The sequence below is a fragment of the Oncorhynchus tshawytscha genome, linkage group LG25 (genome assembly GCF_018296145.1).
Source record: "Oncorhynchus tshawytscha isolate Ot180627B linkage group LG25, Otsh_v2.0, whole genome shotgun sequence".
Taxonomy (NCBI): Eukaryota; Metazoa; Chordata; class Actinopteri; order Salmoniformes; family Salmonidae; genus Oncorhynchus; species Oncorhynchus tshawytscha.
The window spans coordinates 13,342,830-13,370,334 of NC_056453.1; the positions used below are offsets into that span (position 1 = coordinate 13,342,830).

The window sequence follows — 27,505 nt, forward strand, 5'->3', positions numbered from 1 at the left end:
ACCCCACCCTAGCCCATCGATCCCTACTCTTACCACCCTCACCCAAAAACCCATTCAAACCACCCATCATTCCATCACTTCTCTTCCTGTACAAACCACTCGTCTCTCTTCTCGTCCCCTTATCTCCACCACTGACTTCATCTCTCCTTGGTTCCTACCCTCTCATGCCAAACCCAGAGACCTAACCACTTCATTTCCCCACCACATTGTCACTGTGCACACACACACACACACACAGTAGATTGAGTGCAGTCTTTATTTGAGCGCTCAGCCACTCCGTAGCCTCAGAGAGATCACAGCAAAAAGGGTGGGGAGCAGAATCAAAACAAAAAGTAGTTCAACACCTAAGTTCATTCATTCATATTCAGTCTCAACACAACCATTTAAAGTGCATTTCAGATTGAGATGTTTCTTTTTTGACAATTACACAGACATAGATATTGGATAGACATAAATAATGAGTATTGTGTACAACAGTATGCTCTCAATCGTTAACGTATTGCACATTAAATAACAGTATAGCAAAGATGGAATTAAAACAGAAGTGGCAGGAAGATAAACACAAATACATGAGGAAACACAACCGATCCTCTGAGCAGTCTCTCCGTTTTAATTTCCTGTCATAGGTGAGGAAAATAAGTTATACAGTACAATGTACAGTCAATGTGATGCTAGCGAGGTGAAAGAAACAGAACAGTCGTCATACAGTACATCTGCCATATTGATTAGTGTATTCAAAACAGACTCATGTTATGGCGTTTAAGTTCACAGCAGTGATATCAGACGACAACAAAGCAGAAGATTATGGCCCTGAACCCAGTCCTCACTGTCCATAAGATAAGTGGCCAGGACTTTCTAATTACCAAGTGACCTGACCAGAAGAATACATTAAAAAAAAACTGGGGTAGTGATAGCCCAATTTTTCCTTGGCAGGTCACAAGGTCGGGGACAACTCTAGGCCCCAACATCTGTGAAAAGGGGGGACAACTGCGTTCCAAATAGCACCCTATTCCCTATATAGTGCACTACTTTTGACAAGGGCTCATTAGGCTCTGGTCAAATTTTGTGCACTATAAAAGGGAATGTGGTGCCATTTGAGATAATGAGGGACATTAAACAGATCGTAATGAGCAGCAAACACATGCCGCTGCTTACAATGTAATTTCATGAATTAAACTACTGTTTCAACATTTCCAGTTTTAAAAAAACAGAGGGAAAAAAGTTAAATGAGCTTAAAAACTGAGATTTGTTCTAAATTCGTGAAAAGACGAGCAGCACAGCGGCAGATCTACTTAAGACTGCTCACAAGGACAAGGGGGCACACCAGAGTGCATTGAGACGGCAGCAAAGCAAATCTGAACACTTGAAATTCAAAACGTCAGAGCTGAGACAACACTGGAAGCATAGCTTGGCCTGCTTTTTGAATACACAGGATGCTTCTGTAGTGAGACAGACAAACAGGTTTGCCCTTCCCAGTCAGAACAGGTTGTCTGTGTGAGTCTGGGACAGTGAATACTAAGTGAGGCTGGCATGCTAACATCTGATAGCCTGGGAGAGCATAATGCATCCCTGTGTTGAACCCTGTAGAGGGGCGGAGGAAGCCCCACTGGCAGCCAGATGCAGCAAGGAGTGGGAATCACCTGTGAACCCAAGGCAGACCTTCCACTTTCAGCAACACAGCCGGGCAGTGGGACCAAGCTCCAGAACCACACTAATCTACATACCAAAATGTTATGTTCAGGACTGCGGGAAAGGAAGTCACAAAAGCAGGCACTTCTGTAATACACAAGAACAGCAAGAGTGCTTTACGGTGAATACTGCTACGTGATACTATCCCATGCAGTCATTTTAAGGGCAAGTTATTTATTTGACATTTGTTTAATCCACATACCATAATATGGTAAACCAAGCAAAGCTAGACAACCGAAAAAATAATAATGCATGACTAACAAGTCTCAACCCTTCTCAATAACTTTAAGTCACTCCTATTTCGGGGGTTTTGGGTGAGAATTTCTCAGAGACAAACATGTTAGGGCTTCTGTTAAGATCTCGTTAACATTAAAAACTAAATATTCCTTCCCCCTGAACATTCTAAATCCTTTAAGTCAAGGACTCTGACTGTCAAACAGGAATTGATTAAATTAATCTCTTCCTCATCCCGACAAACCTCAAATAGTTTGTTTGTTTGTTCATCATTGAAGAGATCAAATGTATAAAAAGTATTTGGTTCTTATCTGGGTGGGATTGGAAGCAGCCGTGCATTCCAAACAGCAGAGTTGATTTGGGGTGACGTTTAACAGGTCCCGAGGCAGATTCAGATCAGGGTGATGTTGTACGCATGCGTTGTAGGGTTGCTGCAGAAAGCACTTCAAAGGGCTTGACAAAAACGTATAAGGTGAGTGCTTGTGATGACCATTATGGGGCATGGCTTCCAATCATTTAGGAATGGGAAGACAAATACTTGGTGGCAGCAAAACAAGTGTTTCAGATATCAAGTACACTTACATCTGGCTTTACATGTGCCCATAACGAGAAGGGTTCATGGAGGCAACCAGCTCATTGCCCATGACTAAATGTACCACTGTGACTTATCTTCCATGACTAGGGCACAACTGTGCTGCATAGAAAAACATGTAAAGCTTTAGCTGGGGAAGAAGAAATGCCAAATTAAGTTACAGAAATAGGCATTTTTATTCTAGTCTTTGAGATCGTTTTGACTGGGTGACGTTCCGCTCATTCTACAACGTACACTCAGCCAACTGACTTGGGATCAGTTATGACATCAAGGAAATAAGGACCTGATTAGGTCAAGGGTACAAATGGTGCCCATTGGCTACTACTTAAAGCTCTCAAGGACTAAACATAGTAACAGACCAGGAAGTAGTTAGACATGATGGCTTTGAAGAAAAGCAAATGAGTCATTGTGTCCCTCTCCATCCTCCTTGACACTCTGCCCCACCGTGATGCACTCATTGTAAGTCTATCACCTTGAGGAAGGAGTGAGAGAAGTAGTAGTGAACAATTTTTATTTATTTTTTAAATGGAGTTAAGTCTCAGCAGATGTCAAAGGAGCATGCCTGGCCCTGCTGTCGACAGGGACACACTGAGCGTGTGCGTAACCCACTCGACATCCTCACACCCCTCCACTGTGCCACTCAGCCGTGTTACCATGCCAACTGGATCCGACTCAGAATCATTACGGAATCACGTGGAAGTTGCCGCCAGCCTCTGCATTACACCAGCAACATTGTTTCATGCTAGGAAATTATTTATCTTTCTTTCTGTCCCCTTCTATTCAGGGACCTGGCCTGAAGCACGTCTGCTGTGTAGTTGGGCTGAGAGGCTGAGCTCTTCTCTGGTGCAGCGTCATTAAGGTAGCATGTGGGTGACCCTCTACCCACAGACCAAACTAGACCTGCTCATGATGGAAGCACAGGGGGAACAAAGGTGGCTCAGAGAGCACCAATTGCACAAGATGGCTCCTCTGATCTCTTTGTTGTCCCCGTGTCGCAATCAAACTGCACCACCACACAGACAAAGACGGATACAGACTATCAGTAGACAGAAGGGTACAGTGCAACATACAGCTACTTTTGAGAGTGCACTTAAAAACGTAAGGCATTCTCAGGGTACAAGGCAGAAATAATAAAGGTGTTCCAAAACCAGAGAACACAGGAGGCTGCTGCGGGGAGAACGGCTCATAAACCATGTGTTGTATTTGATACCATTCCAATGATTCCGCTCCAGCCATTACCACGAGCCCCCCAAATTAAGGTGCCACCAACCTCCTGTGAGAGAGACATAATACTGGCTGTGTAGCAAGGGGAACTTTAGAACATCACTCAGCAAGTAGAATCCCCCCCCAGTTTAGCCAGAGGGACAATATCTGAAGTAACAAACTATATTCTCTAGTCTATACAACCAAATGTTCCCCTTCAAGTCAAGAGATTCTCTGTTCCTGTAACCGTTCCACTGAGTTATATTGCCTTAATCCCTCTACCACAGTTACGCAGAGATTATATCAGGTAAATTAAAGTTCCCGTCTACAGAGAAATCAAAGTTATACTAAGCCCAACCACTACATACAGGCAGTTTTTCAGTAAGTAAAGCTTTTTTATTTGATTTTTTACTTGTCCGAAAGCTCAAGTCACTTGTTTATCTATTTGTAAGGTTAAAATATTCAGTGTTCAACAAAAATCTTGACAGCATAGGAATTACTTGTCAATTAAGCTATTAAAAAATATATATTCTTAGACTTTGGCAGAATTACATGGCCAGTATTGTACATGGCCAGCATTGAATAGGAGAGGATTTTAGCGCTTGCGGGACGGTTTTACAACCGGAGTATGCAGAATTGGTTTCATCAACTGTGCACACGTATCAACTGTGTCCGACATTTGCGGTTATACACGAGCGCGGGTGGAAGTATAGTTTAGGCCATCGGACATTACATTAATACATGCTAATAGCTAAATAGTTAAGTAGTGAGAACAAGCCAATCTACACAATATGGCTGTTGTATATCATTACTTTACCTGCTGCGCAAATGTAACTCTCCTCTGACAAGATGATGCAAACCTTTCCAGCATTTTCATTGTCGACCAAAAATGAGCTATAACTGGGCAAATAACTCACTAACTAGCAATGAATATCAACATGTGCACATGCGGCTTGCTTTGATCTCAAAAACGCATCTTGTGACTGCATGATTGAAAGATCGCTTGTGCCCGTCAATGCAGGCCTACAATAATTACTCTAAAGCGCTCTGCAGAGATTAGGAGAACACTGATCCAATTCTGATCGGATTCGCCTAATTGTTTGTGATTTCTTTTATACTAAACATTTTTTTTTTTACTTGTCCAGTCGGACAACTTAAATCTACATTCTTCATAACCAATTTTTTGGGGGGGAAAGCAGACAAGCATTAATGTCGAGCCCTGTAAAGTTCAACCCAACTGAGTATGTATAAGTAACAATAAATGCTATATTGGGGCCAGATAACACGGTGTTCCTAAGCATGTTCATTATCTTGGGAAAAGTATTGGCCAGAAAGTAAAGTTGCAATTGTAGCTTGTTGGGGCTGGAGGGAATATAAAGTTAAGCATCCTGCCAGTTCCCACTTTGAAACAGAACTTCACAAAAACAACAATCTATTTATCTGCGTACAGATAGTGTTGAAGCAAGGTTTTTTGGGGGGGGGGGGTAAACAATAAGGTGTTATGCTTGACTTCTTCGTCTGAGACGATATCAAATGTGTACATGGGCCAATTTTTTTTTCTGACCTTGAGTGATTCGTATTGGAAGAGGTTAGATAAAATATTATTTTGGGTTATATATTATATATAAGTCTGCATGTCATCCTTTCTCACAGGGTAGACATGGTAACCTTACTAAGGGGAGGTCGGAAGCCTCTAGAAGAAGTCTGATCTTTTGGGTCTGAGTGGGTAGAGGGTGGTGCTGAATGGCCTTACTAGAGGGCACTGTTTGAGAATTGAGAGAAAGCAATCAGTGGCTCTTTGGCTTGGGGAGTCGTAAGAGTGTGGGAGAGCCTAGACCTCTGGCCTTGAGACCACCACTCTCTGGTTCTCTGAGGCCTGGAGTCTGTCTGGGTGCTCTGGTCCGGGGAAAGGCGGGCAGAGCAGGGCCCAGAAAGGAGGCAGATGACTGGGGTGTGGAACTGTAGCAGGGTTGACCTCTGGAAGCAGGTGGGAGCAGACTCAGCCTGAACTGTGGAGCTGTGTGGCCCGGCCTGAGACCACCCCTACCCTGGATTCCTCTCACCACCCTGGGGAAGCCTGCCATGGACATCTGGGTGGTGGTGGTTGTGGTGGTGGGGCCTTCATGTGGCCTCTTAGGGATGGAGGCTTTCTTCAGAGAGCCGGGGGACTGCGAGAGACAAGGTGGAGGGATCCTTTTGGCTGAGTCCAGCCTGAGTCTTGATCCAGGGTGGGGAGGAGAACATGTCTGGCCCGCCGGACCCTCGGAGTCACTGATCTTCAGCTGGGTGCTGAGCAAGAGGCTAAGTTCTTCTGAGCCAGGGAAACAGCCAGCAGGAGGGGTGGAAGCAGGGCTAGGGCAAGCCAGGCCAGAGCGGGAGCTGTGCTGGGCCCTGCTGGCCAGACTTTCCCCCCAGCCACAGCCAGGGTTAGAGGAGGCCAGCTCACTGGGGGCCTCGGTGTGGGCTGAGTTTGTTAATCTTTCCTGGGAGTGGGGTTGGTGCACCCTGTTGGGCCATGGCCTGGAAGGCTGTAGTATTTGAGGCTGGGGGAGGAGAGAAACATACGTTAAGCATCTAAAATGGTATATAAACAAAACTATAGCTAGAACCATTGTACTCCATCATAACAAAAATAATAAACTAAATAATTTCTGTTCTTTGGGCTTTTGAAACAAATATTTTGTACAGTCTATTATGCCTAAGCAATGTTTTTCCCAAAACAGCAGTGTCAGTCTCTTGGCAGTTGCACAACAAGCCCACAATTCCCACGAGGCTGTACAGTGTGTACCGTAACGCCTCTCCCTTTTCTTACGAAGGTAGAGAAAGAAACAAACTGCGCCGCATTCAACACATGAAACGCCGTCGGAGATGGCGCTTTTGATTCCGGGGACTCTTTGGAGTCTGCAGCCAGGCTTGTCACAGTGCTACTGCGTGCTCCAGTACAGTAGTCGCAGTCTCTCTGCACTTATTAACCATGATGTACCGATGCAGAGGCTGGGTAGGAGAGGTCACCATCAAAAGAGCCCTCCTCCTGCCTGCAGACTCGCTCGCTCGCCTGACTACATGTTGCTTCCTCCGATGACAAATAAGGCAGACATGGGATGGCAGTAGCTCTCCCGGGCCGTGTCTGGACACCAGTCGCCAGCGTACCAAGGTGCCCAGGCATGCCGCCATGCCAGCACATCCTTAATTAGTGAAAAGGTTGGCGTGCACGCCGGGGCATCAGGGGACTACTTCAGCCCGCTCATGCTTTTTGGGTGGGGAAGATGGCGGCTCCCCAGGCCTCATACACACCTACCTGTCAGTCAAACAGAGAGAGAGAAGCAGTAGACAGGCTAGCTGACTCAAAGGGAATTATTCTGTCAGATGACACGTCTGTTTGGAGGGTGGGAGTTGGAGGCTGGCCAGGGCAAGAGGAAGTTGTGTATTCATCACAGCTGAAAACACAACAACAAATCCCCATGGAGAGGAAAGGTGAGGACTTACCTGCCATTTTTGGGGTGTTTATCGGCATGGCCAATTAATTAAGGCCGATTTCAAGTGTTCATATTCGTAATTATTGAACACCGATTATGGCCGATTACATTGCAATCCACGAGGAGACTGCGTCGCAGGCTGATCACCTGTTACGGGAATGCAGCAAGAAGCTTAGGTAAGTTGCTAGCGAGCATTAAACTTATAAAAAACAAAATCAATCTTAACATAATCACTAGTTCACTACACGTGGTTGATGAGATTACTAGTTAACTAGCTTGTGCTGCGTTGCAAGCAATCACAGCCTACTTCACCAAAAGGGTGATGATTTAACAAAAGCACATTAGCAAAAAAACAAAAAGCACCATCGTTGCGCCAATGCCTTAAACTCAATACACAAGTATTTAAAAAAAAACTGCAATACAGTGAGGGAAAAAAGTATTTGACCCCCTGCTGATTTTGTACCACTGTTTGCCCACTGACAAAGAAATGATCCGTCTAATTTTAATGGTAGGTTTATTTGAACAGTGAGAGACAGAATAACAAAAGAATCCAGAAAAATGCATGTCAAAAATGTTATAAATTGATTTGCATTTTAATGAGGGAAATAAGTATTTGACCCCTCTGCAAAACATGACTTAGTACTTTGGTGGCAAAATCCTTGTTGGCGATCAGAGGTCAGACGTTTCTTGTAGTTGGCCACCAGGTTTGCACACATCTCAGGAGGGATTTTGTCCCACTCCTCTTTGCAGATCTTCTCCAAGTCATTGAGGTTTCGAGGCTGACATTTGGCAGCTCGAACCTTCAGCTCCCTCCACAGATTTTCTATGGGATTAAAGATTAAGGTCGGGAGACTGGCTAGGCCACTCCAGGACCTTAATGTGCTTCTTCTTGAGCCACTCCTTTGTTGCCTTGGCCATGTGTTTTGGGTCATTGTCATGTTGGAATACCCATCCACGACCCATTTTCAATGCCCTGGCTGAGGGAAGGAGGTTCTCACCCAAGATTTGATGATACATGGCCCCGTCCATCGTCCCTTTGATGCAGTGAAGTTGTCCTGTCCCCTTAGCAGAAAAACACCCCCAAAGCATAATGTTTCCACCTCCATGTTTGACGGTGGGGGTGGTGTTCTTGGGGTCATAGGCAGCATTCCTCCTCCTCCAAACACAGCGAGTTCAGTTGATGCCAAAGAGCTCCATTTTGGTCTCATCTGACCACAACACTTTCATCCAGTTGTCCTCTGAATCATTTAGCTGTTCATTGGCAAACTTCAGACAGGCATGTATATGTGCTTTCTGGAGCAGGGAGACCTTGCGGGCACTGCAGGATTTCAGCCCTTCACAGCGTAGTGTGTTACCAATTGTTTTCTTGGTGACTATGGTCCCAGCTGCCTTGAGATCATTGACAAAATCCTCCCGTGTAGTTCTGGGCTGATTCCTCACTGTTCTCATGATCATTGCAACTCCACGAGACGAGGTGAGATCTTGCATGGAGCCCCAGGCCGAGGGAGATTGACAGTTTTTGTGTTTCTTCCATTTGCGAATAATCGCACCAACTGTTGTCACCTTCTCACCAAACTGCTTGGCGATGGTCTTGTAGCCCATTCCAGCCTTGTGTAGTTCTACAATCTTGTCCCTGACATCCTTGGAGAGCTCTGTGGTCTTGGCCATGGTGGAGAGTTTGGAATCTGATTGATTGCTTCTGTGGACAGGTGTCTTTTATACAGGTAACAAACTGAGATTAGGAGCACTCCCTTTAAGAGTGTGCTCCTAATCTCAGCTAGTTACCTGTATAAAAGACACATGGGAGCCAGAAATCTTTCTGATTGAGGGGGTCAAATACTTATTTCCCTCATTAAAATGCAAATTAATTTATAACATTTTTGACATGCATTTTTCTGGATTTTTTGTTGTTGTTATTCTGTCTCTCACTGTTCAAATATACCTACCATTAAAATTATAGACGGACATTTCTTTGTCAGTGGGCAAATGTACAAAATCAGCAGGGGGTCAAATACTTTTTCCCCTCACTGTATTTAGTTAAATGAAATGCATGTTAGCAGGCAATATTAACTAGGGAAATTGTGTCACTTCTCTTTTGCGTTCAGGGCAAGCAGAGTCAGTGTATATGCAGCAGTTTGGGCCGACTGGCTCGTTGCAAACTGTATAAAGACCATTTCTTCCTAACAAAGACCGTAATTAAATTTGCCAGAATTGTACATAATTATGACATAACATTGAAGGTTGTGCAACATAACAACAATATTTAGACTTAGGGATGCCACCAGTTGGATAAAATATGGAATGGTTTCATATTTCACTGAAAGAAACAACATTTTGAAACAAAATGATTGGTCATTAATATGGTCAAATCCAGAAACTAAGGCTCGTATTTCTGTGTGTTTATTATATAATAATTAAGTATATGATTTGATATTTGATAGAGCAGTCTGAGCGGTGGTAGACAGCAGCAGGCTCATAAGCATTCATTCAAACTTGACTGCGTTTGCCAGCAGCTCTTCGCAATGCTTGAAGCACAGCTCTGTTTATGACTTCAAGCCTATCAACTCCTGAGATTTTGCATTATTTAAACCAAATTGAACAGGTTTCCTTATTTATTTGAGACTAAATTGATTTTATTTATGTACTATATTAAGTTAAAATAAGTTAATTCAGTATTGTTGTAATTGTCATTATTTACAAATATTAAAAAATAATAATAAAAAACGATTAATCGGTACCAGCTTTTTTGGGTCCGGTATCGGCGTTGAAAAATCATAATCGGTCGACCTCAAATAAGAACATAATTGAAGGAGTGAATAGAAGGAAGCCTGAACGTAATGAAAATATTCCAAAACATGCATCCTGTTTGCAAATAAGCACTAAAGTAATACTGACAAAATGTTCCTGAATAAAAAGGGTTGTTTGGGACAAATCAAATGCAACACATTACTGAGTACCATACCATACATAATGTCAAGCATAGTGGTGGCTGCATCATGTTATGGGTATGCTTGTAATCATTAAGGAGTGGAGAGTTAATGGATCTAAGCACTGGCAAAAACCTGGTTCAGTCTGCTTTCCACCAGACACTGGGAGATGAATTCGCCTTTCAGCAGGACATTAACCTAGAACACAAGGCCAAATCTACACTGGAGTTGCTTACCAAGAAGGCAGTGAATGTTCCCGAGTGGCTGAGTTACAGTTTTGACTTAAATCAGCTTGAAAATCTATGGCAAGACTTGAAAGTGGTTGTCTAGCATTGATCAACAACTAGTTTCACAGAGCTTGAAGAAGAAAAAAAAAAAAGGGCAAATATTGTACAATCCAGGTGTGGGAAGCTCTTAGAGACTTACCCAGAAAGACTCACAGCTGTAATCACTGCCAAATGTGATTCTAACATGTATCGACTCAGGTGTGTGAATACTTATGTAAATTACACTGAACAAAATATAGAACGCAACATGCAAAGTGTTGGTTCCATGTTTGATGACCTGAAATAAAATGTCCCAGAAATGTTCCATATGCACATTTGTCCTTTGTCAAGATAATCCATAATCCATCCATGTCACGCTGCATGAGGGAAATAGTGGTCTGATCCACACGTCTAACTTTCTTTTTTTAAAGGCATCTGTGACCAACAGATGCATATCTGTATTTCCAGTCATGTGAAATCCATAGATTAGAACCTAATAAATGTATTTCAATTGACTTTTTTCCGTATATCAACTGAGTAAAATCTTTGAAATAGTTGCATTTATATTTTTGTTAAGTGTAAATATCTGTATTTAATTTTCAATAAATGTGCAAACATTTCTAAACATTTTCTTATGGGGTATTGTGTGTAGATGGGTGAAAGAAACAACAATTCAGTAAATTTTGAATTCCGGCTATAACAACAAAATGTGGAAAAAGTCAAGGGGTAGGAATACTTTCTGAAGGCACTGTAAATGCAGTTATTCTTTTGATCCGTTGCACAGTGATCTGTGTACATAAATATTCACATGTATAGCTTTGAGCTTCGACATCTCAGCAGATCAGACGCCTCAAAGTTTAGCCTTAGCAGTCCTCAACTTATTACCACGATTCATTGACTATGGAGATGAATTCAGTAGTCCACACTGCCATCCGCTGGCCGCCGCTTTGTACTACACCACCTTGACCATTTTATATTTAAATCATTTAGCAGACAGTTTTATCCAGAGTGATTTACAGGAGAAATTGAGATTAAGTGCCTTGCTCAAGGGCACAGAGATTCGCAACGGGATTTGAACCGGCAACATTTCTGTTACTGGCTCAACACTCTTAAAATGTGAAGGCTAACTGCCACTGGACCTAGCCCATCCTCTGGCACTGTGCTTAGAATCATTTACACACCACACTCCCCCTTATGTTATGTATTGGGCCGATCTCTGACTTTAATGTTAATGCTGCTTTGATGGTCCTGGGGCTATTTCAACAGGAAAAACATTTTCCCCTAGAGTCCAGATAACCTGGCCCTGACTAAGTCAGCAGGGTCCGGGACCTGAGAGTAGAGGGGCCCCTGGCCCCTTTAGTAGTCTGCAGACTGACTGAAAGTGTGGGGGGGGGGATCTGGCCCCTGGAACGAGGCTTCATAAATAATGGATGACAACTCAAGGGGATTAGGGAGTGGCAGCTAACGACAGGTGACACAGCTTTCTTGAGCCCATCGCAGCAATGGAGAGAAGGGGAGCCTGGTTTATAAAGCCCAGCAGGTGTTTCAAGGAGGGAATCACCTTGCCTTCCCCTCAAAGCCAGAGAGGGACACAAGTGCATGCGTGGGTGGGTGGGGGGATGGATAGTACCGCTCTACTGCCAAACCAGAGCTTTCCACTCATCCACTCCCACCGTCTCTCTCTCTGCATTCATCACCTCGCCACCCGATCACTGATGTTGCAAATACTGCTCAGCTCCGCTAATTTTATTTAAATTCTTGCACGTCTGAATTGACTCCAAACACATTCGAATAATGACAATGGATACCCACAAGCAATTTCCAACGAGCACACAGGACTTCAATACTAATTACAATTATAATAAAAAGGAGAGGGGGAAAATACACTTTCAGACCATAATGGAGTCTGACGGATGACGAGACATGGGGGAAAGAATATACATTTGTGGATCAGTTCCATCTATCAACTTCCCATGCATTCACCACAAAAATAACATATGGAACCATGCAAAGAATTTTATTGCCAATGATGGCCATAGAGATATGTTCAATTAATTTGTTTATGCGGACAAGTTCTTGCCTGGTTTAGATCGTATCTGGTCGCAAATATATCAGTTTGTCTCTGTGGATGGTTTGTCCTCTGACAAGTTTCGGTGTTCCTCAAGGTTGCATTTTAGGACCACTATTGTTTTCAATATTATGCTAGCTTTTGATGAGGTCATTTGGAAACACAATGTCAACTTTCACTGCTGTGCAGATGACACACATCTGTACATTTCGATGAAACATGGCGTTTCAGACACATGGATGGCGGCACATTTTATTATTATATTCAGACAAAAGAGATCTGCTGTTTGATCTGACAATCTCGTTGGTTGTAGTCTTATTTTTATTTTTTTAAATAAACCCTTAAGGATCTCAGTGTTAACTCTGCACCCTGATCTCGCTTTTGACGAACACATCACAAATATTTCAAGAGTAGCTTTTTTCCCCCATCTCTATAACATTGCAAAAAAAACAACTAAAAATGACACAGAAAAGCTCACCCATGATTTTCTCACTTCACGATTAGACAACTGCAATGCTCTACTTTCTGGCTACCCGGATAAAGCACTAAATAAACTTCAGTTAGTGCTAAATACGGATGCTAGAATATTGATTAGAACTGCCCAAAAGGTATCCTATTACTCCAGTGCTAGCCTTGGCATCCTGTTAAGGCTAGGGCTGATTAAGGTTTTACTCAGTCTCAACCTTGAAGTTTTTACTGAAGACTCATCTCTTCAGTAGGTCCTATGATTGAGTGTATTCTAGCCCAGGGGTGCGAAGGTGAACGGCAAGGCACTGGAGTGATGAACCACCCTTGCAGTCTTTGCCTGCCCTGCTCCCCTCTCTCCACTGGGATTCTCTGCCTCTGACACTACTACGGGGGCTGAGTCACTGGCTTGCTGGTGCTCTCCCATGCCTTCCCTAGGCAGGAAACATCACATCTTGCCAGGCTTTATTCGCTACACTCCACTTAAGTGGGTTGAGTCACTGATGTTATCTTCCTATATGGTCTTGCACCCCCATCGGGCTCGTGTGGTGGGGGAGATCTTAATGGGCTATACTCCGCCTTTTCTCAGGGTAGTAAGTTAGTGGTCTGTTGATATCCCTCTAGTGGTGTAGGGGCTGTGCTTTGGAAAAATGGGTGGGGTTATATCCTGCCTGGTTGGCCATGTCTGGTGTATTTCGCCTGTCTTATCTGGTGTCCTGTGTGATTTTAAGTATGCTCCCTCTCTTCCCTTCCAGTGAACTTGAGCCCTAGGACATTGCCTCAGGACTACCTGGCCTCAAGGCACCTGGCTGTCCCCATCCCCAGTCCATCTGGTCGTGTTGCTGATCCAGTTTCTGCTGTTCTGCCTGTGGCTATGGAACCCTGACCTTTCACCGGACCTGCTGTTGAGAGAGTCTCTCTCTCTCTCACACACACACACACACACACCACCTGCTGTCTCGACCGCTGAATGATCGGCTTTGAAAAGCCAACTGACATTTACTCCTGAGGTGCTGACCTGTTGCACCCTCTATAACCACAGATTATTATTTGACCCTGCTGGTCATCTATAAGCGGTTGAACATCTTGAAGAATGATCTAGCCTTAATGGCCATGTTCTGTTATAATCTCTAGGTTTCTTCCTAGGTTCCTGCCTTTCTAGGGAGTTATTCCTAGCCACCGTGCTTCTACATCTGTTTGCTCTTTGGGGTTTTAGGCTGGGTTTCTGTGTAAGCACTTTGTGACATCTGCTGATGTAAAAAGGGCTTCATAAATACATTTGACTGATTGAGTCAAATCAGTTGCTGTAGGTAGTCTGCTTTTCTGGCAAAAAAAAGATGAACTAATCTGACTGGATTATACATTGCTCTGGAAAGAAGCAGCTGCTAAATAACTACAAAGTAAATATAGAAAGGTGGTGGATGCAAAGCCAGACCTGCGGGGGAGAGGTGGAGTGGCTCGGGGGGAAAAAGAGGGAGAAAGGGAGAGAGAGCACGTGAGAGAGAAAGAGCATAGGAGGAGGGTGAAGAATGTAGGAAGGAAGATGTGAATTGTCAGAGTGCGGGCGATGCAGGGTGACCTGATAGAAACACAATGGGAAAGAAGCAGCCTGTCAAACACAGGTGAACTGTAAGGTCAAACTGCACCAGGGAGGGACAACAACACCAGACAAAGGATAGATACGGGCATCATCAGACCAGAACCAGGCATTCCTCATCATGCAGATGGGATAGATGGAGGGAACAGAGAAAAGGAAGGAGGGATGGTTTGGGAGAAATATGAAAGGGTACCGTACCACGCTGTATCGCTGATGTAATGCACAAGCTGTTCCACTCCTTGCCAAGGTCAGTGTGGGAGAGGCAGAGGGAGAGAAACAACAAGGAAGAAGGGAGAGAAATAGGAGGAGAGTGATTTAGGTTAGGTTGATGGAGGAGTTCAGAATGGACGGAGGGTCATCAGTCCATTCTTCATTAATTGATTGATCACACACGGGTATGTTTTACTACACAAAGAGACTGAGGCATGTTTGGTACGTGTACCATACACACACACAAGAATGTTTATTAAGAAATAGACGTGTTCTGTGCCGTTCAATGACACACTAATCTCTCGTGGACAGAGGCAGGTATTGTAGCATCATTTAACAGACTGTGGGATACGAAGACTAACAAGGAACTTTGTCACTGATCATTTGGGCAAAATCACAATTTCGGCAGGGGTGTTTGTATCTTTCAAAGTTCGGAGGGGTGAGTTGACATTTGGCCCATGCTTTGGCTGAGAGTTTACTTTAAGGGGGGGTGGAGACTTCGTTAGTCTCGTTTCTCATACATCTCCACCCCCAGAACCTAATCAAGCATCTGACTCAATTACCCCAGATTTTAGTTCTGTGTTTCCGAGACTAATGACACACTGACAGCCTTCAATTACTCACAGCGCAAACACCTGGAACACTCACACTACCATGCATAGAACACACACAGTCACCGGCAGTTATCCTCTTCAGTTACTCCCTCTAGTTCCCAGTTGCTCCTAAAAAGAGCTATGGCATCACTCAACCAATGGAGGGTGAAGAAAATTCATTAAAAAATGAGTTCAATTACAGAGGGAACTATTCACTCATTAGCAGATGTGCGTGGAATGTCGCTCGACTGAAATGTGTGGGATCAAAGCGGCGCCGCTCTGTCGAGCGTGACGGAGAGAACTGCTGATTCGGGGCAGGGATGAAGAGAGGGATGAGGGGATGGAGGGGAGGGAGAGAAACAAAGGCTGGGGAAGTTGTGGGCCTGAGGTGAGTGATACGGCCCCATAGTCCTTGGCGACAGGCGTCTAACCAAGTCCCACAGATGGAGATCAAAGGGCAAAAAGGAATGAATTAACGGAGAGTTTTTTCATCTCTCGCTCTCCATTTTGTCATCATTTTCTCTCTTCTACGGAATCTGTCCATCTTTTTGGTCTTAACCCATTTCTCAGCATATTGTAGGCGTCACTGTGCTTTGACTGCATTTAAAAAGAGACTAGTGAGGAGACTGGAGCACTTAAGACTTTTCAGAGAGTTCTTACAATGAAAACGCCATGGCTACACAATAACAGTGGGTGCTAGAGAGATTACTACCAAGGCAGATTGTGGTTCTCAAGTCTGCTCTACAGGTCAAGTATCGGACTGGAAGAGCCTTTCGACATGTCAGCCAAGAAAAGTGGGTTGCGATGCCGACATGTAGCGAGCAACAGAGAAAACAAATCCGTGACCAATTGAGGCAGCAAAAAGAGAGCTAACTGGAGAGGATAGAAAAGGAGAAAGAAGGGAGAAAGAGAATTTGCACTTGCTTGATTGTCTGGGTGTAGCCAGTCAGCATTATGCTCTAAGACTCTAGGGACTGAAGCAGGGTGGCAGGGTAATGGCATGGGGACACAGATGCAAGGCTCTATAGGGTAAGGGTGGCGAGGGGTAGGGATGGGGGGCACTGTTAGGGACTCACTCTGTCTGCTGTGGTGGGGCATGCATGCCCGCAGGGTCCCCTGGTGAGAGCGCTGCCAGGGAGAGAGGAAAGGAGCAGGCAGAACACCCTGTGCAGAGAGAAGACAAACACCAGAGGAAATAACACACACCAGAGAACAGAGAGATAGACAGAGAGGATCGAACCCAGCCATCCCTCCGTGGAGTCGGTAAGTGAGTGATTGGTCTCCAGTCGCACACAGGGATGGCATCTTAAGAGGAACAGAGGTGTCCTGGCATCTAAGGATCATGGATTGGTGTGTGTGTGTGTGTGTGTGTGTGTGTGTGTGTACGCGTGCAAGTGTGTCAGTAAAGACCTACAGTGTCTTCAGAAAGGTATTTATACCCTTTGGCTTATTCCATTGTTGTCTTACAGCCTGAATTCAAAATGGATTAATAATTAAATGTACAAATACCCTATAACATGACAAAGTAAAAAACATATTGAAAATGAAATATACACTGAACAAAAATAAAACTCAACATGCAACGAGATTTTACTGCGTTACAGTTCATATATGGAAATCAGTAAATTGAAATGAATTCATTAGGCCCTAATCTATGGATTTGACAATTTGACATGACTGGGAATACAGATTTGCATCTGTTGGTAACACATACCTTTAAAAACAAAATATATATTTTTTAAAGTAGGGGTGTGGATCAGAAAACCAGTCAGTATTTGGTATGACCACCATTTGCCTCATGCAGCACGACAAATCTCCTTCGCGTAGAGTTGATCAGGCTGTTGATTGTGGCCTGTGGAGTTTTGTCCCACTCCTCTTCAATGGCTGTGTGAAGTTGCTGGATATGGAGGAAACTGGAACACGCCACCGTACACGTTGATTAAGAGCATTCCAAACATGCTCAATGGTTGACCTGCAGTCAGGTCAAGCCCCTGGTGAGGACGACGAGCACGCAGATGAACTTTCACTGAAGTTTTCTGACAGTTTGTGCAGAAATTCTTTGTTAGTGCAAACTCTGTTTCATCAGCTGTCCGAGTGGCTGGTCTCAGATGATCCCGCAGGTGAAGAAGCCGGATGTGGAGGTCCTGGCCTGGCGTGGTTACACATGGTCTGCGGTTGTGAGGCTGGTTGGACATACTGCCAAAATCTCTAAAACGACATTGGAGTGGTTTATGGTAGAGAAATTAACATTCAATTTTCTGGCAACAGCTCTGGTGGATATTCCTGCAGTCAGCATGCCAATTGCAGTCAGCATGTCAATTGCACGCTCCCTCAAAACTTGAGACATCTGTGGCTTTGTGTTGTGTGGCAAAACTACACATTTTAGAGTGGCCTTTTGTCCCAAGCACAAGGTGCACCTGTGTAATGATCATGCTGTTTAAATCAGCCACACCTGTCAAGTGGATGGATTATCTTGGCATCAGAGAAATGCTCACTAACAGGGATGTAAATACATTTTTTCACAACATTATTGAGAAATACGCTTTTTGTGATTATTGAACATTTCTGAGATCTTTTATTTCAGCTCATGAAACAAACACTTTACATGTTGCGTTTATATTTTATTTCAGTATAGAAATCTAATTTGCACAAGTATTCACACCCGAGTCAATACTTTGTATAAGCCCCTTTGGCGGCGATTACAGCTTTGAGTCGTCTTGGGTATGTCTGTATCAGCTTTGCACATCTGAATTGGGGATATTCTCCTTTCTTCCTTGCAGATTTTCTCAAGCTCTACTAAGGTAGATGGGGAGCAGCGGTGAATAGCAGTCTTTCCACAGATTTTTTAAAAATGGAATTCAAGTCTGGGCTTTGGCTGGGTCACTCAAGGTCGTTCACATTCTTGTTCTGAAGCCATTCCAGCATTGCTTTGACTGAATGCTAGGGGTCATTGTCCTGTTGGAACGCAAATCTTTGCCCCAGTTTAAGGTCATTTGCACTCAAGCACATTCTCAATGATTTGCCTTCATTTGGCTCCATTCATTGTTCCCTCTATCCTTACCAGTCTCCCAGTCCCCGCTGCTGAAAAGCATCCCCTATAGCATGCTGCTACCACCACGCTTCACGGTAGGGATGGTGTTATACGGGGGATGAGCTGTGCATTTTTTTCTCAAAACATAGCGCTTTGCATTCAGAATCTTTTGCCTTTATGCTCTCTAGAGTCTTTCACATGCCTTTTTTTTCCTTCACATTCCTCAAACTCCAAGCATGCTGTCATGTGCCTTTTTCTCAGGAGTGGCATCCATCTGGCATTTCCTATAAAGCCCAGATTTGTGAAGTGCCGTAGAGACTGTTGTCCTTCTGGCAAGTTCTCCCATCTCAGCATAGGAACTCTGTAGTTCTGTCAGAATGATCATTGGGTTCTTGGTCACCTCCCGGACCAAGGTCCTTCTTGCCCGGTAGCTCCAGTTCCTTGGACTTCATGGTCTAGTTTCTGCTCTGACATGCACTGTCAACTGTGGGAACTTCTATTGACAGGTGTTTCTTTCTGAAATCATGTTCAAACAACTGAATGTGCCACAGGTGGACTACCATCAAGTTGTATTGACAAGGGTGGTCAAAGTTAATTAGATGCACCTGAGCTCAATTTGGAGCATATTAGCAGAGGTGTGTGAATACTTAGGTAAATGAGATTTCTGTATTTCACTCTGCCATTACGGGGTATTGTGTGTAGATGGGTGGGAAAATATATATTTAATACATTTTGAATTTAGGCTGTAACAACAACATGTGGAATAAGTCAAGGGGTATGAATAATTCCTGAAGGCACTGTAGCTTAGAGCACCATACTCTCAAACACAGGACACTCAGACCAGGGAGACTGGGGGGGCCTCAAACTGAGAAAATATGCTGGGATGGGGTGCAGCCACCAGCCTATTCCCCCATTGCTACACCCACACTAATGTGATGCCACTCGTCTCTCAGTCCATCCCCAGACAGGGTGCCTGCGATGTCTCCCTGTACAATACAATCACACTCACCCTCCACCGGTTCAGACGCACCTGCCAGGGAGTGATTTGACATGGGGGAGGAAGATGAGAAATGTAGACTAGGGTCACCTCTAAACTCATAGCTACCTGACATGACAGTGATAGGTACTGTTATTGAAGCTGCAAGAGGCTCAGTGAGAGGGGATTGGTTGGGTGTTGAGTGTACCTTTGCTTTGGGGGGGTAGGGATGCGTTATTTGTGAACTGACAGTACAGATCAATTGTGCTCATTATGGTTGATGCCAGTTTCTCTGCAGTCTGGATAGACAGCATAATTTCTCGAGCTCAATACAATGTCGCCTCTCTCAACCCTCCCCCTCTTTCGTCACTCTTTCTCTCTAACACACCATCAGTATTTCTCCAAGACACTGTTGCCTGTTCCATTTATCAGTATCGATTAGTAGGGCTATGACTAATCCGCTAGGGATCGGCTTTTCTTAGAGAGAAAAAACCTTATTGCTCTAAAAACCGTTACCATGGTAAACCGGTGTAGCTGTGACAATGAGGAACATTTTCCCTTGCGTTTCTGAATACATACAGCCTGATAGGCAGTATACCGACTTGACTTTGTGACATCACACACACCGCAAAGACAATCTTGTCATTTCCATTGGTCCATCAAGCCAGTCACGCAGGGATGCGGGAGAGACAGTTTCACAGAGGGAACCAAAGACACATTTTAGAATGTGGCTGAAATGGATAGCCACCGTTTTACGGGCTCCTGGCCAATTCCGTTATATTGTGTGTTTATTTGCGCTGATCTGAACTTTTCTGTTCATAATGTTTATGCCATTGTTTCCTGTAATGAAAAGACCTTCTGGATTTCAGAACAGCGATCACCAACCTCGATTTGAATGAAGATTGCTACTGACACGCATCTAGTACCGGGTTGGACCCCCCTTTGCCTACAGAACAGACTGAATTCTTTGGGGCATGGAAACATTGCTCAATTGGTATCAAGGGACCTAAAGTGTGCCAGGAAAACATTACCCACACCATTACACCACCACCACCAGCAGCATATACCGTTGCCACCAGGCAGAATGGGGCCATGGACTAATGCTGCTCACGGCAAATCCTGACTCTGCCATCATCATGACACAACAGGAACCGGATTCGTCGGACCAGGCAATGTTTTTCCAGGACTCAATTGTACAGGTTTGGTGATCATGTGCCCACTTGAGTCGCTTTCTTGTTTTTAGTTGATAGGAATGGAACCCGGTGTGGTCGTCTGCTGCAATAGCCCGTCCGTGACGAGGGCCGACGAGTTGTGCATTCCGAGATACTATTCTGTAAAACACTGTTGTACTGCGCCGTTATTTGTCTGTTTGTGGCCCACCTGTTACCTTGAACGAGTCATGCCATTCTCATCAACATCAACTGTTTTCGCCCTAAGGACTGCCACGGACTGGATGTTTTTTGTTTGTCGCACCATTCCCCGTAAACCCTAGACACGGTTGTGTGAAAAGCCCAGGAGGCCGGCCATTTCTGAGAGACTGGAACCGGTGCGCCTGGCACAGGATGATCATACCACACACTCATTCGCTTAAGTTTTCCCATTCTAACGTTCAATCGAACAGTAGCTGAATACCTTAATGCCTGTCCAATCAAAAACGACGCGCCAAGTGGACGGCGATTTTAATGCAGGAAAACTGAAATGTCTTACCAAATTTCTTCAAGCATGTCACCTGTGCAGCTAGAGGCAAAACAACTCTAGATCACCTATACTCCACACACACAGAGATGCATACAAAGCTCTCCCTCAATCTCAATTTGGCAAATCTGACCATAACTCTATCCTCTGGAGTCCTGCTTACAAGCAAAAACTCAAACAGGAAGTACCCAATACGGAAGTGGTGGTAGGCCTGACCACCGACAACAATCAGAGATCTGGCAGTGGGGTGCAAGGACAACAACCTCTCCCTCAACATTAGCAAGACAAAAAGGAGCTGATCGTGGACTACAGGAAACGGAGGGCCGAGCACACCCTCATTCACATCGACAGGGCTGCGGTGGGGCAGTTTGAGAGCTTCAACTTCCTCGGTGTCCACATCACTAAGGATCTATCATGGTCCACACACAACACAGTCGTCAAGCAGGAACAACACCTCTTCCCCTTAAGTAGACTGAAACGATTTGGCATGGGCCCTCAGATCCTCCAAAAAGTTCTACAGCTGCAACATTGAGAGCATCTTGACTGGCTGCATCACCACTTGGTATGGCAACTGCTTGGCATCCGACCGCAAGGCGCTACAGAGGGTAGTGCATCACTGGGGCCGAGCTCCCTGTCAGCCCGGTCCTCTATACCAGGCAGTGTCAGCAGATGACCCTAAAAAAGTCTGGAACCAACAGGACCATGAACAGCTTCTACCCCCTAGCCATAATTCTGCTAAATAGTCCTATTTGGTAAACTATCTTCATTGACTCTTCACGTACACTGCTGCTACGGTCTATCCTGATGCCTCGTCACTGTATTCCTAGTTATATGTACTTATCTAACTCAATTTCCTCGTACCCCTGCACATCGACTCGCTACTGGTAACCCATGTATATAGCCAAGTTCTTAGTCTGTATTTATAATTATTTGTATTATTACATGTTATTACCATTTTCTCTCTCTCTGCATTGTTGGGAAGGGCCCGCATTTCACTCTTAGTCTACACTGGTTGTCTACAAAGCATGTGACAAATACAATTAGATGGATTTGAGCTAGAAATACTATGATTGGAGTGCAGCACTAAGAGACAGCATGGTGTGAGGAATCCCGTGCCTTTGAGACAGAGATACTCTCAAGCCACTGTCATTATGCCTCTGTCAGCTTGCTTGATTGATTGTTTGTTTGTGTGCTGACGCTCACACGCTACACTTTCCTTATCTCGAGACAGCGGGGAGAATATTGTCACCGTTTCCCTCATAACTGAAAAATGAAATGTCAGGGCTATCACATTTCTCCTTCAAACAAAACTGCAGCGGTTAGATACAAAGGAGAAACAATTAAAGACGGGAAAGGCTTTCATTTCGGTGGCACCTGACTTATCTGTTTGCTGATGGGCACTTGTGTGTCTGAACATCTGAACGCTGGCGAATTCAAATTAGAGTGGCATAAGGTATGTGCCTTGGTGAACGCCACCACAGCCTCGCCCGTCCTCTTATCTCCTCTTGCACCCCGGAAACGCATGTTTCCTGCCTTAGTCCCAGCACCAAAGCCCACCCCCGTCCCCTCCATCACCCCACTCCCTGCACAGGTACACCAGGTACAACTTGTCCATTACATTCTTCAGGTGAAGTACAAACCCAAGCTGTAAATCTGAACCGAACCAATATTCCTACAGTTTCCCATCCACACCTTATTCAAAAACTGCAAAGCAGGCGGGTGAATGAATCCAAATCATGGCGGGATACAAAAGTGACCAGAAGTGCGCCGCCACCGGGTGTGGGTGTCTATGACTGAGCACTATGCCTCCCACCTCATGGCGCCTCTCACCGATATATGCTGATATGCTGGTGTCCTTTGGCAAGGTGTAAAAATGAGACCCCTGTGCTGCGTTACTGGAGCGCATATTTCAAGCGGAGCCGCCTTTTTTAAATCTAAAGCTGCTTAACCCAACAAGCCTGTCCATCACGGGGCGGCTAGCGGCGTGAAAAAGCGATTTCCATGTTATTGCCGGTGCTACTTTGTTCTGCGCTGGGCTTGGAGGTGCCCTTGGTTTATTTGGGCCAGGCAAACTAAAGGGCAGCTAACCCCCTGGATATGCATTTATTGTTTGTCATTAGTGATAGTTCTGTGATTTATGCTGCCCAGGGAGGGCTGAGGCCCTGTTTCAACAGAGAACACAGAAAGATAGCAGTAGTGTACCAGACAGGCAGGCCACTACGCAGCCAAACACACTGGCAGCCTGCTTAGGAGACAGGAGCAAGGGGGGGCCCATGGGCCCAGTCATCCGTCTAAACTGGCATTGTTCAGCCCACGCAACATCCTGCTCCAACAGGCCCCCAGGCTGCCTTACTGTTGGAACATGCTGTCTGTCCAAGTGGCAGAGGCCAGAGACTCCTGGCTGCTTGGCTTGACCAGAGCGCTGGCTGTCAGAGTAAAAAGATGACACCTACCTAGCTAAGTCACTATTAGGGGTCCTCCAGCAGCTACAGTATAAAGTTATACAGTGCCTTCGGGAAAGTATTCAGACCCCTTGACTTTTTCCATATTTTGTTACATTACAGCCTTATTCTAAAATGTATTAAATAAATACACACAATACCGCATAACGACAACGTAAAAACAGGTTTTGGGATTTTTATTCAGACCCTTTGCTATGAGACACAAAATTGAGCTCAGCTGCATCCTGTTTCCATTGATCATCCTTGAGATATGTGTCTACGACTTGATTGGAGTCTACTTGAGGTAAATTCAATTGATTGGACATGATTTGGAAAGGCGCACGCCTGTCTATATAAGGTCTCAGAGTTGACAGTGCATGTCAGAGCAAAAATCAAGCCATGAGGTCAAAGGAATTGTCCGTAGAGCTCCAAGACAGGATTATGTTGAGGCACAGATCTGAGAAAGGGTACCAAAAAATGTCTGCAGCATTGTAGGTCAAAGAACACAGTGGCCTTCATCATTCTTAAAAGGAAGAACCACCAAACTCTTACCAGAGCTGGCCGCCCCGCCAAACTGAGCAATCGGAGGAGAAGGGCCTTGGTCAGGGAGGTGACCAAGAAGCCGATGGTCAATCTGACAGAGCTCCAGAGTTCCTCAGTGGAGATGGGAGAACCTTCCAGAAGGACATCCATTTCTGCAGCACCCCACCAATCAGGCCTTCATGGTAGAGTGGCCGACAGAAGCCACTCTTCAGTGAAAGGCACATGACAGCCCGCTTGGAGTTTGTCAAAAGGCACCAAAAGACTCTGAGACCAAGAGAAACAAGTCTGATGAAACCAAAATTTAACTATTTGGCCTCAATGCCAAGCGTCACGTCTGGAGGAAACCTGGCATCATCCCTACGGTGAAGCATGGTGGTGGCAACATCATACTCTGGGGATGTTTTTCAGCGGCAGGGACTGGGAGTCTAGTCAGAATCAAGGCAATGATGAACGAAGCCAAATAAAGGCAAATCTTTGATGAAAACCTGCTGCAGAGAGCTCAGGACCTCAGACTGGGGCGAAGGTTCACCTTCCAACAGGGCAACAACCCTAAGCACACAGCCAAGACAACACAGGAGTGGCTGCGGGACAAGTGTCTGAATGTCCTTGAGTGGCCCCAGCCAGAGCCCGGACTTACACCCGATCGAACATCTTTAGAGAGACCTGAAAATAGCTGAGCAGCAATGCTCCCCATCCAACCTGAGAGCTTGAGAGGCTCTGCTGAGCGAAATGGGAATAACACCAAATACAGGTGTGCCAAGCTTTTAGCGTCATCTACAATCTCTACCAAAAGGTACGTCAACAAAGTACTGAGTAAAAGGTCTGAATAATAATGTAAATGTGATATTTCAGTTTAAGAAATGTTTTCTAAAAAACAGTTTTTGCTTTGTCATTGTGTGTAGATTGAGGGGAAACAACTATGTAATACATTTTTAAATAAGGTTGTAACAAAATGTGGAAAAAGTCAATAGGTCTGAATACTGCTGAAGGTACCGTATATGTTATAGAGCTTTAAAACGGCTAGAAACGTTTCACAGCTCCTACAGACAGAGCTATGACTTGGAATAGAGAACACTTGCACGGTGAGAATCCAACAACAAAAAAACTTCAAAAGTCAAGTGCCCAACAGTAAATATGACCAGGACATGACAGTGGGATGGACACTCGCGCTCTCTCTCTCTCTCCGAGACATACAGGAAGCAGCACTCACAGCATGTCCCCTCCATGGTGGAGTCTGTGTGGCCTTGTCATGGTAGGTCACCGTCACTCTTTCCACATCTCTTCCAGGTGGACTGTACTGCTGGCAGTGGCATCTCGTGGCCTTGACAGGAACAGCCTAATCAAGAGAGAGACACACATCATTCAGTTGAAACTTCACATAGACACTAACACACTGTCATTCAGTTCAATCATGTTGTTTGTTAGTTCCGAATGGAGTTTCAGGGGTCGCCTATTCAAGAGAGTCATTCAGTTGAAGCTACACACAGATACCAATACAATATTATTCAGGTCAATCATGTAGGCCTATTGGTTCGTTGCAAACTGAATTGAGTTGTCAAGAAAAGTTGCCGGTGCAGTGTGTGTTTCGAGTTGGTTGCATGTGTGTAAATAAACATTTTTAATTACAACTACTCAGTTTAAGATTCCTAAAATCGTAATTATCTGTCGGAGTACTTCTTTAATGACCAGGGTGTTGGGGACAAGATGACAAACAAACACCCAAATCAGGGCTAGAATAAAATATGAGCGATCATATAGAATATCATAAAAACTAAATGTGAGAGGACAGAACCTTTCATAACATTTATAGTAGAAGTGTAACAAGGCCATAAACTGCAATGAGTGTGTCTGTTTCATTGTGTACGCTCATACTATGCCGGTCTCTAGCCCTCTGTTTAGGCCAGGGACACTCAGGAGCAATGAGCAGTATGAACACTTCTGCAATGGCCACTGGCCCCCCACTCGAAACAAGCCTGCAACAACAGGCCTTTTATTACCCAAAGAAAACACCCCACAGCTCAGAAGACAAATGAAACCCTGCAATGTTCTCCATCTCACAACCTCAGAGGAGAGGAGAGCAAGACTAACACGCAGACGGCACACACAGAGGACAGTTGAGACGCCGAAGCCACAGCCACTCTAAATCATCATGTACCGGTACGGTAGCAGTGTTCTCTCTTAGGACTCCCTCATTTTCCATGACCTATTCTAGGACCAGACAGACTAGCTTTGTGTTTGTACTCTTTCAAGCATTCTTCAAAACCCCAGGGCTCTTTTTAAAACACACACACAACCTTTCACCCCCATACGTCACTCTCATCGTTCTGATTACATGCATACAATTACCTGCGCAAACAATTATAGGCCTCTTATGGGCTTATAGACTCCAGGAAATGCAAGCAGAGACTGATGGACGCTCCACTCTTAAAGCTAGTGGGAGGACTGAAAGCACCATACAACATGGCCATCTTAAAACAGCCATATGCTTTCACAAAAGCAAACCCTTTCACAAACAGTAAAGAGAGTATGCACGTCAGAGACACTACGGCACGGGTATCAAACTCATTCCGCGGAGGGCCAAGGGGGTGCCGGTTTTCACTTGCACTTGATTGATCAATTAAGGGCATTGATTAGTTAGGAACTCCTCTCACTTGGTCGTGGAGGTCTTAAAATCGGACATAAATAATAAGAAGAAAAGAGGACAAAAGGCCCTCCATGGAATGAGTTTGACGCCGCTGCCCTACAGTATGAGGCGCAAGTGTTTGAATGCTCCCACAATGAATAGCAACGTTTCAATCACTGTGGCACTTAGCATCGAGGGCAGAAACTCTCCCAGAAATGATTGAACTATTAAAACAGTGTACGTGTTATTGTAAAGGAGAGGACTACAAGCCCTACCAAATCAGGGTCTGTCCAGGCTCCAACTCCCCGTTGTGTCTGCATACTACCAACAGGAGGATGAGTCCCTGAAATAAAACATTGCTCTATTTTGATCGATACGCTAGTTTAACTTCAAATGTGATATTAGCAGGAGAGAGAGTAAGAGAGCGAGAGAGAGGTGTGTTCCTGTGGTGAAGAAATAATAATGAATCCCCCTGTTGCCTCCACAGCTCCTCTGGACCTGGAATCATGCATCCGGGCTGATTCCAGTCATAAAGAATATCAGCTATGGCATGCTGAAATACACCAACAGGATTCCAACATGATTCCCTGAAATAAAAACGGTGCTCTGTTGTTTGATAAGCTGGTTCAACATCAAAAAGGTGAAATTAGCAGGAAAGAGAGAGCTGTGTAATGAATCTCCACTGCTGCCTCAACAGCTCCTCTGGGCCTGAATCATGCATCCAGGCTGATTCTAGTAATAAAGAATATTAGCCTTAAATCATGTATCAATAAATGGTCTATGGAATGGGAAGAGGTTGCTAGGAATGCATGGCTTTTAAATCAGGACAGAAGAAATTAGAACTGACTTTTTTTAGACATAATATACGGTGCATTG

The 27,505-nt window shown here is 44.7% G+C and overlaps 1 protein-coding gene across 5 annotated transcripts in view; it reads right to left on the reverse strand.

Moving 5' to 3' along the window:
- Positions 1–242: 242 nt before the first annotated feature.
- ccser2b (coiled-coil serine-rich protein 2b) overlaps positions 243–27,505 on the reverse strand; it is a 103,567-nt gene continuing 76,304 nt past the window's right edge. For 3 of the 5 annotated variants that reach the window (XM_042305952.1, XM_042305951.1, XM_024387687.2), the window contains exons 9-10: positions 25,217–25,342; positions 243–6,261 (exon numbers count right to left, since the gene is read on the reverse strand). In XM_042305952.1, coding sequence (XP_042161886.1) covers positions 5,506–6,261; positions 25,217–25,342 — 882 coding nt within the window. In that variant the 3' untranslated portion in view covers positions 243–5,505. Of the gene's footprint in view, positions 6,262–14,715; positions 14,756–16,396; positions 16,485–25,216; positions 25,343–27,505 lie in introns of all 5 variants that reach the window. The other 2 variants (XM_042305953.1, XM_042305954.1) reach the window with 2 other exon arrangements.